At 44.2% G+C, this 16,812-nt stretch overlaps 2 protein-coding genes across 4 annotated transcripts in view; one reads left to right on the plus strand and one right to left on the minus strand.

The window, feature by feature from the left end:
* Window positions 1–3,184: 3,184 nt before the first annotated feature.
* Window positions 3,185–4,173, minus strand: LOC118152298 (uncharacterized). The gene is made up of 2 exons (XM_035293720.3): window positions 3,953–4,173; window positions 3,185–3,719 (listed from the first exon to the last, which is right to left on the minus strand). The coding sequence occupies exon 2, from the start codon at window positions 3,717–3,719 to the stop codon at window positions 3,324–3,326; it is 396 nt and encodes a 131-aa protein (XP_035149611.1). The 5' UTR covers window positions 3,953–4,173; the 3' UTR covers window positions 3,185–3,323.
* Window positions 4,174–4,273: 100 nt separating this feature from the next.
* Window positions 4,274–16,812, plus strand: part of USP46 (ubiquitin specific peptidase 46) — a 70,592-nt gene continuing 58,053 nt past the window's right edge. For 2 of the 3 annotated variants that reach the window (XM_035293717.3, XM_035293719.3), the window contains exon 1: window positions 4,274–4,455. In XM_035293717.3, coding sequence (XP_035149608.1) covers window positions 4,420–4,455 — 36 coding nt within the window. In that variant the 5' untranslated portion in view covers window positions 4,274–4,419. Of the gene's footprint in view, window positions 4,456–7,059; window positions 7,282–16,812 lie in introns of those variants that run through there. The other variant, XM_035293718.3, reaches the window with a different exon arrangement.

Below are 16,812 nucleotides of genomic sequence, written 5' to 3' on the forward strand. Positions count from 1 at the left end.
CTCCAGCACTGGGGATTATAATTCAACATGAGATTTGGATTGGGTCAAATATCCGAACTATACCATCCCACCCTGACCCCTCCAAATCTCATGTCCTTCTCACACTGCAAACTACTATCATGCCTTTACAAATAGGCCCCCCAAATCATAACTCATTCTAGCATTAACTCAAAAGTCTGAAGTCTCATGAGACAAGGGAAGCCCCTTTCACCTATAAGCCTGTAAAATAAAAAACAAGTTGTTTACTTGTTTACAATGGGGGTATAGGCATTGGGTAAACGTTCCCATTCCAAAAGGAGGACCTTGGCCAGAAGAAAGAGGCTACAGGCCCCACACAGGTCCGAAACCCAGGAGGGATGTCACTAAATCTTAAAGTTCCAAAATAATCTTCTTTGACACCATGTCCCACATCCAGGCCACACTGGTACAAGGGGTGGGGTCCCAAGGCCTTGGGTAGTCCTGCCCTAATGGCTTTGCAGGGTGAAGACTCCAAGGCTGCCCTCATAGGCTGCAGTTGAGTGCCTGAGGTTTTTCCAGGTGTAGGATACAAGCTGCTGATGGATTTATCAGCCTTGGGTCTGAAGGGTAGTGGCCTACTTTCTATAGTTCCAGTAGGCAGTACCCCAGCAGTGACCCTGTTGGAGCCTCCAACTCCACATTTCCCCTCTGCACTGCCCTAGTAGAGGTTCTTTGTAAGGGCTCTGCCCCTGTAACAGGCTTCTGCCTGGACAAAGAGACTTTTCCATATATCCTCTGAAATCTAGGCAGAGGCTGCCAAGAATCCATCACTCTTGCACTTTGTGTGCCTGCAGGCTTAACATGACATGAAAACTACCAAGGTTTACTGTTTGCATTCTCCAAAGTGGCTTGGACTGCCACTACAAACAGTCCAAGCTGTTTGTAGGTCCCTTTGAGCCACAGTGAGGGTGGGAGCAGGAGCAGGAGCAGCCAGGATGTGGTAAGCAGTGTCCCAAGGCTGCACAAGGCAACAGGGCCATGGCCCATGAATCTATTCTCTCCTCCTAGGCCTCTGGGCCTGTGATGGGAGGGACTGCTTTGAAATGCCTTCAAGGCTTTTTCCCTATTGTCTTGGATAGTAACACTTGGCTCCTTTTTAATCATGCAAATATCTCTGGCAAATAATTGCTCTACAGCCTGCTTGAATTCCACTCTCCAAAAAGCTTTTTCTTTCTCTTCCACATGGCCAGGCTGCAAATTTTCCAAACTTTTTTGCTCTGCTTCCCTTTCCAATATAAGTTCTATCTTTTGTCTTTGCTCCCACATCTGAGCATAGGTTGTTAGAAGCAGCCACACCATATCTTGAACACTTTGCTGCTTAGACATTTTTTCTGCCGGGTATCCTAAATCAGCACTCTCAAGTTCAAGCTTCCACAGATTCCTAGGGCATGTACAGAATTCAACCAAGCTCTCTGCTAAGGCATAATAGGCGTAATCTTTGCTCTAGTTCCCAGTAAGCTCCTGATTTCCATCTGAGACCTCAGCAGCCTGGACTTCACTGTCCACATCATTATCAGGATTTTGGTTTGAAGTCCAGGTAATTTATAAAGCAAGGAGGTTCATGGTACTACAGGCTATATAGGAAGCATGGCACCATCATATGCTTCTGACAAGGCCTAAGGAAGCTTCTGATCATGATGGAAGGCAAAGGGGGAGCTGACATCTCATATGGCAGAGTAGGAGCAAGAGAGGTTGGGGAGGGGAGGTGCCACACACTTTTAGATGACTAGGTCTTGGGAGAACTCATTCATTATTGTGAAGACAGCACCAAGCCATGAGGGATCCTTCTCCATGTTCCAAACACTTTCCACCAGGCCCTGCCTCCAGAATTGGGGATTCCAGCTTACCATGAGATTTGGGTGGTGACAGATATCCAAACTCTATCAGCCATTTAGTGCCATCCTCTAACCTATCCTTCCATCTTCTTGCTTTTCCCAGTCCTAACTATACCTGCATATCAGCTTATCTCAAAGTTCTCTCATCAGCCTGTCAATATATTTAAGGTTTTTACCTCTTATCATCCCTGAATAATGTTTCCTCAAAGAGAGCTCAGATTATGATTATTCTTCTTCAACCCAAGAATTTTCAAATTTAGACCTGTGAATACCACACTTGTGGAAGTGTAAAATATATTTAATCATTCATGAGTCTGAAAAGGTCTGCCATGTTCAATTGATTTGTTGTGTATGTAATTCACTGGCTGAGTTTCAATCTGGATGTCTATATTGAACGTTTCAGTTTTAGGATATACACCATTAAAAGGTATGCAAAAGATCGTTTTAACTTGCTGATAAAGCACTCAGTAATCAGATGCTGTTCAATTTCCATTATGTTGATGGTGTTTTCAATCCTGTGGACCTTGCAATCCACGTGCCAAAGCTGGCAGAAATACTGAACTCTGTTATAAAATTTTCATATAATTTAAAGCTTTGGATTAATGCCTTTATAGTGGAACTTCTCTGAAATTGAGTCCTGAGATCTGAGTTTTAGACTTGAGGTTGCTCCTGAATTTGAGACGTTAATCCTCAAATCTTTAAAGTTGTCTGGGCCTCCGGGTTGGGATTGGTCATAGCTCAGTTGTTCTTTTCTCTTCCTCTCCCAGAGTGCTCAGCCCAGGTTACCACACCAGCTTCATCTGTAACACTTCGGAAAGGCATCTGGGCAGGATACCTGATCCTCTAAGCCTTATGTTACTGATCTACAAAAAAGGAGGTAATAGCATCTACCACCTAATAGTTATGGTGGCGATTAAAGATCACGAACGTAAAGACTGGGCACAGTGGTTCACGCCTGTTGTCCCAGTGCAAAGGCCAGGGTGAAATGATCACTTGAGCCCAGGAGTTTGAGATCAGCCTGGGCAACCTAGTGAGATCCTGTCTCTTAAAAAACAAAGAGAGGGAGAGAGAGAAAAGAAAATCAGTCATGACTTACAATGGAAGAAATTATCATCAGGATGTATTTGGAAATAAGATTTAGGTTTAAAGACTTAAGCAGGAATATTATGTCATGTCAACTAGAAAGCCCAGTCACATGACTCCCAAAACCTTCAGTGATCAAGTCTGTCTTCGATTTCCTCCCCAGATCCTAGGGTTATTGGCAGTCAATGGTTCTCAAATCTTTACTCTTGGTTAGATAAAAGATATTTTCAATTAATTTTTCTTTTGATTCAATTTGTCATTAAATATATTGATCTAAGAATTTATCACGCATCTCACTTGCACTTCTCCTTTGAAAGCATCGAATTGCAACTTGTACGTGTAACTGTTTCACACATTCAGAAAGGGGCCCCTTCAATTCGCGTGAACCTATTTGCTAAGTGGTGCACAGACTCGCGCTTTGAGCCCGTAGCCACGACCTTTAATGCGGGAAACGTGCACAATCCTATACAGCGCCCATCTCAACACTAGGGGCTGGGTGCCCCTGAGAGGGGTATGCCCACCTTGAAGATGCGTAAAAGTTTTGTTTTCGTTCTTTCCGCTCCTTGGACAGTCCCTAGTGCTTGCGCGGAACCGGGACGTCTCCTTTGGACCTGCTAATGTCACAAACCGCCCGAGCGCGCCGCTGCTGGCCTCCGCCCAGACCCGGATTCCTCTCCTCTCCCGGCGCCCTCTCTCGGACGCCCGGCCCGCGGCTGGCGTGGGCTCTCTGACCGCTCCGGTGTCCTCGCCCCATTTTACTCCTTGGGTCCCTGCCGGTGCCATCTGGTTGGAACCCAGGGAGGAACTAAAAGTTGGATGTCGCCACCCCTACCCCTCACCAAAAAATAAACACCGGGGGCTGCCGAGGGGCGCGGTGGGAGGAAGGCGACGAAGAAAAAGCGAGGACGGAGGGCGGCCCCGCGTTCGTCGCGGCCAGGACCGCCCGCCTACCCTACCACGCTCCCCGCCGCGTCCCCGGCTCCCCGACGGCGACGAGGGCCGAGGAGGGCCGCTACCTCCGCGTCGGGGTCGGCCGGGGGGACCCGCGGGGTGCCGCTGCCGCAGCGGCGCGCTTCGCAGCCTGGCCCGGCGTTCCAGTCCGAATAAAGAGAGGCAGGGAATCCAAAGGAAACGCAGGAGGCCAGGCCCGGGCGGCGTGGCGGGGCCTCGGGAACCCGGCCCGGAGCGCTCGGAGCGGCCGGCGCGGACTCACGCAGCGCGCCCGGGCCGCCCCTCCTCCCGGCGCCGCCGGCCGCGGCCCAGGCTCCCTCGCTCCGCCACTCCCCGCCCCTCCGCGCTCCCTCCCCGCCCTCCCCGCGCCGCCACCGCCTCCTCCTCCCGGCCTCCCTCTCCCAGCCAAACTGAAAGCCGGACCCCAGGCCGCCGCGTCGCCGCCCGGCCTCCCCGCCAGCGCGCCACCATGGGCAGTCCCGGTTTCCCCTTGTAAAGATGGCGGTGAGGGATCGCTGCAACCTTTAGACTAATGACTGTCCGAAACATCGCCTCCATCTGTAATATGGTGAGTGGCCAAGCCGCCTCGGGGTCGCGCCCGACGCGCTGTGAGGCAAAGAAAGGGAAGCCCGAGCGGCACACGCGCCGGACGGCGGGGGCGGTGGGGGCGGTGGGGGCGGCGGGGGCGGCGGGGGCGGCGGGGTCGGCGGGGGCGGCGGGGTCCGCGCAGCCAGAAGTTCCCTGCCCCTGGGCTGGGCGCGCGGCCGCAGCCCCCGGAGCGGCCGGGGAGGGTCCCCGAGCCCCCCGCGCCCCCCGAGCCCCCCGCGCCCGCCTCAGCCACGGGACCTCAGAGCCAGCCAGGCGATCCCGGGGCCGCGCTGCTGCGCCCCCGCCCTCGGGTTGCGGTGGAAGTGGCTTGAGGGGAGGGGACGACGGAACCTGGACATCCCCCGGGAGGGGGTGGGGGACAAGCTGGAGGTGGGGGCACCCATCCTCTTCTTGCGGTCAAGACAGCCACGTTGGACTCCCAGACTGCCCTCATCTCATTCTGAGTTCAGTCCTTTAGAGGTGTTTAAAATTCACTTTGCAACAGCAGTTGTGTATGTGGAGAAATTGGAAACGTAATAAAGCTGTAAAAAAAAGTGCGGAATTGTGGCTAGAGAAGTGAACTTCAACCTGGTTTGAAAAAGTAACGTGATTTGCTCCGAATGCCTCAGTTTCTTCATCTGCGAAAGAGGGACAAGGCTCTGTAGCAGTAATATTTGCAGGCCCTAAGGGTGGGGCCGGCTGTGGGCTTGGAGGAAGTCTCCAGGGTTATCCTGTCTGATCCGCTGTAGACCTAGAGTAGGCAGGTGGGCATGGATACAGCGAGGGGCATCACTGGGTTCTGATGCAGTCTGAGCCCATGTCGTGGTGGTCACTTTAATTTGAGCTTCCCCCATTGCTTTCCCATTTTCTGTAGGAACAGCCTCCAGCCCTTGGGTCCCCAGGGTGGACCCTGCTGGCACCTCCACTTGTCAGATTTGGGGAACTCAGATTGGAGTAAGGCATTGCTGTCCTGTGCAGGGTGAGATGATGTGTGCTTTGCCTCCATTCTTTAGACTGCAGTGCCCCCCGCAGCCCCCTCCCATGCGCACCCCTGGAGGCAACACGTGCTCTTATAGTGCCAGTTTGAGGAAAGCCTCTCTTGAAGCTGGTAATGCTGCCCCTAAAGGGAATCCAAGGAGGCTTGATGGAGAAGCCTTGGTGTAAGGTGATCTGGCTGCCCTTCCCCCATCACATAGCTTTTTAAATCTTCTGTCCCACATTCTGCTGCAAGATCAACACATGGCAAAGGAGCATTCAGGAGCCTTGTGTTAGCTCAGGGGTGGAACTGAGACCCTGTGGCTTCAGCTTTTGGCACAGCGGGACGTGCCACTGCTACGGCCAACAGAGCAAATGCTGGGGTCTCCCAGAGTGATAGCTGCACAGATATTGGTGCAGGGCGATTCCAAACAGGGAGTGGATCCTGGAGCCTTTCTGGTTTTTTCTTTTTTTCCTTTCTCTTCGAGGAGGCAGGTTTCCTCTTCTTCCTGTGGAGGGGCTGCTTGGGAAGAGGTGATGCCTTCTCAGTTTCTCTCTCCTAAGACCAGCTCTTGAGGGAACTGTGAATCTGGAGCAGCTTGAATACTCTCTCATGTCTGCTGCGGTGGCCTCAGGCCTAAGGGTACTACTGGGTAGTGAGGCTGGTTCCAGTCCTTGGTGGTGTTCTTGTCCTGCTTGTGTGTGGTTACACCTCTCTGTGTAGAAGCAGGCTGGAAACTTGAGAGCTAGCATGTCCCAAGAGGAAGCCAGCCTCCAGCTTTTATTCCCTCCCCTCCCCCTCAGTGCAGCTGGGGCTTTCTGGCACACCTGGGCTGAATGTCACAGTGTGTTTCAGTGAAACTCAGCCAGGGTGTGGGGACAGGGTGTGGGGACGACCTGAGAGGAGCAGGCCAATACTGCCCTGAGGGTTAATATCTCAGGTGGAGAACTAAATAGGTACCAGATTTAGGACCATCACCCACACGAAGTGAGGAACCAGTAATTCATAAGGAGTCTGATGTTCTTATTTAGATGCTGTGTCTAAAGAGAGTGACAAAGAATTTGGGTTCTAATGTCAGACTTCCTGAGTTCAGGGCCTGGTTCCTTTTTTTTTTTGACAGGATCTCACAATGTCACCCAGGCTGAAGTGCAGTGGCATGAACATGGCGACTCACTGCAGCCTCCAACTCCCAAGCTCAAGCAATTCCGCCACCTCCACCTTCTGAGTAGCTGGGACTACAGGCACGTGCCACCATGCCTGGCTAATTTTTGAATTTTCTGTAGAGACTGGATCTCTCTATGTTACCCAGGCTGATCTCTTATTCCTGGGCTCAAGGGGTCCTCCCACCTCAGCCTCCCGAAGCACCTAATTACTGCTGTGAGCCACCATGCCTGGCAGGTCCTGGCTTGTTGGCTTTGTGTCCTTGAACAAGTTGCCAGGTCTTAAACTTTCCTTATCTACCAAAAGGAGATGTTAATATTGTTGTATTACTTAGGCACGGGGCCTGGTACATGGCTGGAACTCAGTGAGTGTCATTGTCAGCATCATCTTTCTTATTGTTATGTCATCTACCAGGTGTTTAAGGAACAGTGGAGATTATGCCATTTCAGACCTGGTAGAAGCAACCATTAATATAAACACCTCCCATGTATAGGAAGGCTGGAGTGGGAATCCTTAACCCCGCCCCCTGCTCAGGTCACCCCTGCCCCTCCCAGTCTTCCTTCTCAGAGAAGACCAGGTATAAGGAAACTGCTGTCTTTCACCGGATCAGACATAAATATTCATTGGACCTCTCTTTAGATTCTTCACTCAATAATGAATTGTTTCCAGGTAGGTGTCTTACAGGTCACTCCTCACTGCTTAGCTCCTCTGTGGGCCTCTTACTGACTCTTCCCACCCCTAAGTTCAGTTGGTCCCAGCTGGTTTGAGTAGAGTAAGTGGGGATTGCATTTTTTTTTTTTTTTTTGATCTGTCAAAATGATCTGTCAAAAGCAGATCATTTGACATATCTTGAACAGGGTGATATGTGCCCAGAAAGGATGTTAGAAGATACCATTTTTCCGGGTAATAGGAAAAAACCAAGATCCATCATCGAAAGGTGGATTTGTTTCCTCCACCAGACAAGAAATGACCCAGCAGAGCAGAAACCAAACTTGTAGCAGATACTTTGTGTGATTGAGAACGAAACGTCCCTTCTTTTCCCCATACTTCTTGCGCCAGTTTTAGATATAGGAAACTTGGAAAATATCTTCACTCCTCCACTTACCTACCCACTTGCTGAAATTTTATTGTCCATTGGAATTTTGGTACTAGTTTCCATTTGTTTAAATTTTTCTTCTGTGTGAATTCCTGCCATGGTAATTCTTGATCAACTTGCTCAGGGCAGGTCAGCTTGGCCCCACAGCAGTGTCTGGTTCAGAGATAGTAAAGCTTGTTTGGCTGGTGTGTTGTAATTTTCGTAATGCACTAGCTGCTACCAAGCACGAGGAAATGTCTTCTGTTGATAATCCTCTGATTTTTTTTTCAGATTAATGAATTTAACTTCCTATAATTTTTTATGGCCCTGCAAATGGAAGGTTTTTGTTTTTGGGTTAAGTTTCCTGTTTGAAGAGCTTAAGGAATTTTCTAAAAAGGAAGCATTTGTTAGAAGAAACCAAATGTGACATACCAATGCAAATTGGTCCAGATCATCTGACCTTATTTCATTTGTTAATAGTGCTGTAAGATGTACCTCTGAGAAAATGCCATGTATCAAATAGATCACGAGTTTCGTTCCAGTAAATGACCATCTGTTGAGGACCTGCTATGTTAGTGTTGGCACAGACTATACTCAGGTGCTTAATAAATGAATGAGGTGGGTCCCCAAGGGGCTCAGCTGTTCCTTATCTTGTTGGCATAACATTGGTAAAGATGAAACAATTTCAATACAGTGTGATAATCAGCACAGACAGAGGCTGAACAAACTCCCAGCAGCTGTACAGTGGAAACACAACAGGACATTTCAGAATATGTTCTTGTTTGACCAAAATTGGATACACTTTCTACTTCTGGCTTTTATTTTATATGAGGACATGATTATAGTCAGTGTGAGTGAGAATTGGAAGCTGCACCATTGGGTGTCTCTCCAGTTAAGCATGAATCTAATGGTGCTTTTGGGCAAATTGTTGTATTTCCAGGGACCTTAGTTTTTCTCATCTTGTAAAACTGATTTTCTTTTTTTGGTCGTGAAAAGCTTCTTAGTTGAATTTCTTAAAGTCTTTATGAAAATCTGCACCTCTTAATTAGTTAGCCACCACTTCATTACCTAACTACCTTGTTTAAAACTGCATTAAACTTACCAGATATTAGCATTTTACCATTTGTAGAACAGCCTCGGGAAAATTTTTGACACCAGTTTGAGTGCCAGATTTGAGTTATTTTAAACTAATTAAGTAGGCTGGGCATGGTGGCTCACTGGTAATACCAGTACTTTGGGAGGCCAAGGCAACAGGATTATTTGAGCCCAGGAGTTCAAGATCAGTCTGGGCCACAGAGTGAGATCCAGCTCTACCAAAAGCAAACAAACAATAAAATTGTAAATAAAAATGTATACATATAAATAAATGAAGTTATCTTGAAATAAAGGGAAAGTAAACATTAAAATTTTGAAACAAAACTAGAGAATTTTTATAGTTTTATCTTGATAAGTCAACTACTTACCTGAGGCAAGTATTTTGAAAATGGTTGGAAACAATTTTTAAATTATTAAAAAAAATGTCAATCTTGTGATTTGGGGGAACAGATATCTTGCCTTTTCCTCCGTTACTGTGATTCATGCTTTCCATTCTCAGAGATAGTTGGCAACTGTAAGTTTAGTTAATGTATCAGCTAGGCGTAAAGTCATGTGACAGTATACTCTGATAGTTTTTGGAGTTAGAAAATACAGTCTAAGGTGAGGTGGGTTAATGTTTAAAGAAAAGAAATTCTGTTTTTCTCACCCCACTGGTCTCATATGCAGGAGTCTATGTTAGGTCGGGACCTGACAATTAAGTCTTCGGATATTTCTGTTTTTCTTGGAATCCTCAGAGAAAACAAAATTGAATGTCAGTATTTAGTTAGAGTGAAAGATTATAATACCTTTTCTGAATTGCAACTTTATATGCTTCAGTTCACTCATACCATAAAACCTATTTATTTAGTTTTCACTAAGTGGAATTTTGGTATGTTTGGATGATAATCGAAAGGCATTTTCAATTTTGATTCTCTTAGCCATTCAGAGAAATTTCTCTAGCTCAGATGTCGCTTTTCCTCCCCTCCTGGTCTTTCCAGTTGGTGTGAGTGGATTGGGGTTCCATGATGGTATTAAATTCTGTAGGACAATCCCCGGTCTCTATCTGTAGCCTACCCATGAAACCACCCAAAGCTAACTAACTGGAAGAGATGTAGAAGATGGTGTCTTTTAGTTAGTTAACTTTTTATGGACCAATTATTGTAATGTAGCTTCTTATAACCTTCAGTTGTGGTAGAACTAAATGCTGGTCTAAGGGTTTGAAAGGCTTTGCTGGTCTTTAAGAGAAAAGGCCACTCAAAACTGAACCAGCAAAATCTTTCTTTTTTTTTTTTTTTTTGAGATGGAGTTTTTCTCTTATTGCCTTGGCTGGAGTGTGGTGGCCAAATCTTGGCCCACTGCAACCTCTGCCTCCTGGGTTCAAGTGATTCTGCCTCAGCCTCTCGAGTAGCTGGGATTTCAGGTGCCTGCCACCATGCCCAGCTAATTTTGTATTCTTAGTAGAGATGGGGTTTCACCATGTTGGCCAGGCTGGTCTCGAACTCCTGACCTCAGGTGATCTGCCTGCCTCAGCCCCTCAACATGCTGGGATTACAGATGTGACTCACTGTGCTAGGTCGCGAAAACATTCTTGAGACAAACCCTGTATTAACAACCAACCCGAACAGTAAAGGGTTTTTGGAATATTTCTGTACTGGGACTGTGGCTTAAGAGTTTGGGGGTTGTCGTCAGTGCTGTACATGGAAGTTTTCCACAATTCTGAGAGTGATTCTTCGCTATGGATAGTTTTATGATTATGGTGATGAGACTCTATGGTCCCCAAAGCTTCACTTTACACCCATAGGGACAGCCTTCCTTTTCTTCCTCAAGTTCCAATGCCACTTTCAGAACTCTCCAGTACTTCAAAATTAGCTCAGACTTTGGCTTCTTTTCTGAGTGATGGTGAATTTTAGACATACAGAAAAGTATGTAAAATAATAGAGTGAACACTTGTGTACTTCCCTCCAGTGAAGAAATAAAATATTGCATATATATTTAAAACTACCTATGAGGCCTTCCTGATCTCATTGCCCCTCCCCACCAAGTGATCACTCTTCTACATTTGATGTTTATTTTGTGTGTTTATATTTTTACTAGATTTGTATGCATTCATAAACTAGATATAGTGTGTTTTTTCATGTTTCAAACGTGCTTTATAATACTAAACATTCTTCTCAGTTTGCTTTTACTTAAATTTTGATTTTGCTATTTATCCATTAAGAGACACACAATCCTAGTTTATTTTAACTGCTGTATAATATTTCATTATATAAATGTGCTACAACATATTCATTCATTTTAATGTTATAAGCCCTTAGGTTTACAAATTTGTGCGTGTGCTGTTTTAGTGCAACAAACAGTTGTGAACTCATCTCCCTGTGTATAGTATACACAATTGACAGTTTCTCTGTGGTGTAAACCTGGAAGGGAATTGCTGGGTCAAAGGAATTTGATCCTCTTTAATAAGTTACCAGATTGCCCTCCAAAGAAGTTGTACCAATTTGCATTCCAACCAAGCAGCATTTGGGGGTTCCAGTTGCTTCACATGTTTGCAGATATTTGATATTGATAGACTTGATGTTTTGCCAATCTGATGGGTGTGAAATTGTGTCTTTGTGGTTTAAAATTTGCACTCTTCCTGTTTGCTTGGGGAGGTTGAATATCTTTTCATGTGTTTGTTATGCTGGTTTGTTTTCAACTGGAGGCTTGGGAGCAGTTTTCCAGGGCTTGAAAGTCAGCCTTGTAGTTTTGATTTTGTCTGAAAACAGGGACAATGAGGAGGAAAATCAAGGAGACAAAGCAAAAGTCATGAAAGGTAGGGATGGATTGGAAGATGCAGGTGAAAAAAACGATGACAAAATAATCCCTGTGGAGGGATGAAAACTAGTAACAAAAAGATAATAGAGTGGCACTGAGAAGATACCTCGAGTTTTGAGAGTAAATTTGGGAGACGTTCCTGTGCCAGCCAGGCCTGAAGACACATTTGCTTTGTTTAACTGAAATTGGCTTTAGTGAAAATCGTGTCGGGGGCCTGTTCTGGTGAGGACAGCAGCAAGGCTGGACTTGCAGAGTTTTCCTGTTTACCCAGTTGCTTTTTGAAGTTCTTTTAGAAAGGTAATGTGAAATGATGGTCGTCATCCTAAAATACATTTCTTTGTCCTTCAGATTAGGTATACAGTGCAGAAAAATTTTTATCCGGATCTGCTTGAATATATACTGGTAGAATTACTGTCTCAAATTTTTAGAAAGTATTCTCTACACTTCATTTTAATTTTCAGAGTATGACGAATATTGCCTCACTACACAAAGAAATGTATGGTTTTTAGGTTTTTTGGTGTATCAAAGAATTGTGCCCACACGTGCATTCTCTTACTAAAAATGTAGACTCTGGGGTTCAACACCCAGAGAGTTTGATTAAGAAGGTCTTAGGTAGAGCGCTGGAATCCACATTTTAAATTAGTGTTCCCTCCTTCCCACTCCCTCCACATTCTTACAAGTGATCTGAGGACCGTGCTTGGAGAAGTATTGCTTCCCTTGAGTAATAACCTTAGCCTCTTAGAAAATATTGCTTATAGAAATTACTTGCCATGTGAAAGTTTTTTTAAAATGAATGTAGCCGGGCACGGTGGCTCACGCCTGTAATCCCAGCACTTTGGGAGACCAAGGCAGGCTGATCACGAGGTCAAGAGATTGAGACGATCCTGGCCAACATGGTGAAACCCAATCTCTACTAAAAATACAAAAAAAATTAGTTGGGCATGGTGGCACACGCCTGAGGTCCCAGCTACTCGGGAGGCTGAGGAAGAAGAATCACTTGAACCCAGGAGGTGGAGGTTGCAGTGAGCTGAGATTGCGCCACTGCACTCCAGCCTGGTGACAGAGCAAGACTCCGTCTCAAAATAAATAAATAAATAAATAAAATGAGTGTAAAATTATTTAAGCTTACTAACTTCACAAGCTATAAATTGTTGCCATTCTGTAGATGTATTTCTTTATTTTAAACAGTCAAGTTTTTATCAGTTTATGTTTTCAGAACAGAGATTTCCAGCACTGGGCTTTATATCACATCACCTGTGAAGCTTTTAAAAGAAACTTTAAAAATAATAATTAAATCACAAAACATTAACATACAAAAAAGTATGAAAAAAAATGTTGTATATGTTTACCTTCCTTTCAGATTTAACAGATATTAAAATATAGCCATATTTGGTTACTTTTATTTTTAGATGAATTACCTTAAAAATAACACTAACCACCCCTGTCTCTTTCCTCTCTCATCCTCCCAGAGCAAACTGTTTTCCTGAAGTTGGTATGGTGTTTACCAAAGATGTCTTATACTTTACTTCCTATTTATGAATCCATAAGCAATGGATTGCAATGTTTATGTGTGGATAAAACCGTGTAGCTTTTTGCAACTTTCTTCACTTACTAAGTGTTTTTGGATTATGTCAACACATAGAGATTGAGTTTATTCATTTTGACTGCTCTATAACGGGATTCTTTGACTTAACCGTGGCTTACTTATTCATTCTCTTAACTTAGGGGCAGTTTGATGGTTTCCAAAATATTCTCTCTGGAAACAGTGCTTCAGCGAATGTTCTTGTTTACCTCTTCTTTGTTCAGGTGCCTTCATTTCTTTAGGATATAATCCTGGAAGTTAGTACGCTGCTTTTAGGATGTGCTAGGTATGTCATATTGCTCTCCAAAGTGCTTCCACCAATTGCAGCTTTTTTGACATTCAGTCTCTAGGGTCCCAGTCTCAAGTGTTTCTGACAGGATATAGATGTAGGTAGTCTAGAGTGAGTTTTAGACGTGTGTGTGTGTGTGTGTATTGTATTATAAGTGCCACAGTTGATATCGATGAGCATCCAAAGTTGAGAAACCACCATGTTAGACTGGCAACACTGTGAGGGCAGGAACATTTATTTGTTTTATTCACTGTTGATTTCCCAGCTGTTAGCACAGTGCCTAGCACATATGTGATTGATACTCAATAAATAAATATTGATAAATGATTGAAGAGATGTAATTTGGTAGAATGGAAGAATTTCCTTGCAGTAAAGCAGTGTGCCTCTAATTTTATTATGCATAGGCATTAGCTGCATTAGTTAAAATGCAGGTTTGGATTCAGCAGGTCTGGGGTAGGGCAGAGATTTTGCATTTCTAACAACCTCTCTGGTAATATAGATAATGCTGGTTTGGGGAACATTTTTAGAACAGCAAGGCTTTGGGAAAAACAAAACAACTTTTATTTTCCATATAGTTGTAAAGTGGAGGAGTTTGGAATTCAGAATCCTGTTTGGTAAATCTCAGAGTTTATTTCTTTATTTTTTTACAACAAAGGTAGTCAAAGAAATACCTTCTTTAAAGCTTTTTTGGGGAGCATCAGAAGAGATCCTACCCATGGAAGCACTTTGTGAGTTGTGATGCCCTCATGAATGTTAGTTTTCATAATTATTCTTATTCTTTTAGTGAATCATTATTTCCCTTCTATTTGCTCAAAGTGCAAAGCTGTTGGTATTTCAGGATCCAGTGAAATTCTATTTCCATTTTGACCCCCTATCAACATTTAGTGGGGCACTTTGGGAGGAGTGACCTTGGGGAAGGAAGCTGGCAAAAGCAGAGGACAAATTCACCACATGGTTTGGTTCTGACTATGGATGCTGTGTTGGTGAGGATCCCCGTCTCCCTATTTCTGTGGTATTGGGAGAAACGGGGGCAGAGAGAGGCCCACAAGACTCTTCTAATCAGCTCAGCACTGTAGCAGGTGACAGGACAGTAGGAGACTCTAATTGGGTTCCCAAGTCAGATAACTTTTCAAAGCAAAAAAATAATGCTCAGGGTAATTACAAAAAATATTAATTGATTTATATGTATAATCTGAGCTATTCAGGGCAAGCTAGAGGTAGGTCACTGTAAGATTAAGCCACCACAGGGCAGTCTTATTTAAATGCAAGGTTTCAGGAGGCTTTGGTAACTGGGTTTCCCTGCCTTATGTATCAGAGGGATAATATGATAAGGGAGAGAAAACAAATATAAATAAATAAATAAATAAAGTAACTTTCAGAATGAATGTGTATTGTATGGTTGGCGGGTGTGGGTGGATAACCTATTATTTCCAAGCTTTTCTTACTCTAGAGAAAAACTGGGATACATCCAGTTGCTTAGGTCAGTGATGCGCAAATGTCACTTTGCTATCATTCTTCATGGTTTCCACTACATCTGTGTATCACTTGAACTTATTTACTTAGTAGTGTTATTTAAATCGGTTCACCTTGTTTTAATTTGACCTCATTCTAATACATCTGCAAAATGATGGATTTGATGAACTAGTTTTATGCTTTTCTAATGCCTATCAAAAACATCGCTACAGTTAAAACTGTTCATACTGGTGCCACTTAAGAGTAACTCCCTTCCCTCTAGGATTCATGGCTCATAGTTTGGGTGACATTGGCTCAGATAAGAGGTTCTTTGTAGTGGCTCAAATAACTGGCTCTTGAGGAGCACCATTTGTTGAACTGCTTTGTAAATGACGGGTCTGAGCATTGAGCTTATTTAGGAGGCAGGTGAGCACTGGCTGAGATCTGGTTGGGCTTTCTACACTACTGTTGATTGGGTATGAGAGCTTGATGTTTTCTGCCCTTGTAAAGATGCACTTCTTATCCATAGCCTGTGGGTGATGAGAGAACTTACCTCCCTGGGTCATTGGGGGGCTTAACCGGAGTCGTTGATGACTAGTGTTTAGCCTGGTGCTTGGCTATTGCATTACCACTTTCTTCAGTTCCCTTGTTGTTTCCCTTATTGAAAGAGTTCACCAAACACTGTAGTGGAAAGAGCCCTGAGCTAGGACTTAGAAACCCTGGGCTCTGATTGCTTTCTAGCTTTAGTGATGTTGGGCAGGTCACTGAGGCCTCTCTGGGGCTATAAACTCCTGCTGGTTAGCGGTGGCGAAAAGAGCATTTGTGTTATAAACAACCTATGGCTTTCAGTCAAGGAGAACCAGGGAAGGGCTGCAGGACAAAGGAGGAAGAAGCTATGATTTCCGACCAAAATGCCATTGGAAGACACAGTGCTGGTGGTGTGTGGCCAAGCTTTTGTTGTCACTAGTCAAGAAACACTGTTTTTCCTTTTCCTGAGAATGAGGGCACATCTGTGTAGTAAAAGATATATCATCTTTGAATGAGCTTATACCACACTCTTTTGGGTCGTTTGGCACACACAGGTCTTCCTAAGAAATACATGAAGTAGCTGAGAGCAGTTTATTTTCTAAATTTTTAAGTTAAGTGTCTGACTAGGTACTATGAGTTTATGTGGCAGAAATTTCAAAATGTGCACAAGGTTATATGTTGAAAATAGACCCACTGTTCAATTCTTACCTCTGGCATCTGTCAATATTTACAGTTTTTTATGCTTCCATTTAGAGTTATATGCATATAAAAGGAAATGTGTTTATATTTCTCTCCTAGTTTTTAAAAACACAGAGTACATAGAGTATACCCTGATCCGTCCCCATCTGCTCCTTGCTGTTTGTGTTTTGTAGGAAGGTCCATGGGAAGAGAGTCCTCATTCTTTTTTATGGCTGCAGAGTATCCAGTTGCTTAAGTGTATTGAATTCACTGAACTAGGTCCTCACTAACTAGCAGGACATGTTGTAGGTAGTTTTCTAGCCTTTGATTTTTACAAACAAGGCTGTAAGGAACAACTTTGTTCGTATGTGGGAGTATATCTGTTGACCAGCTTCCTAAAAATGGATTTGCATTTGTAACTGTGATGGATTTTGCCAGATTGCCCTCTATCAGCAATATGTGTGACTCTGGCTGCTTGCAGTCTTACCAAAAAGTGAGCTACCCAGAAACCTTTTGATCTTTGCCAGTCATAAGAAAGATGGTGTCTTAGTATATTTTTAGTTTGCATTTCTCTGATTAGAAGTGAGCTTCAGCAGCTATTCACACATTTAGGAAAATAAACTCAATTTTATTTAAGTGCTTTGCTGTTGGTAATTATTTTCAGAGTCTGTAGGGAAGGACCAGTTTTATTGTTATTTTCAATCTGTC

Source organism: Callithrix jacchus, chromosome 3, assembly GCF_049354715.1.
Source record: "Callithrix jacchus isolate 240 chromosome 3, calJac240_pri, whole genome shotgun sequence".
NCBI lineage: Eukaryota > Metazoa > Chordata > Mammalia > Primates > Cebidae > Callithrix > Callithrix jacchus.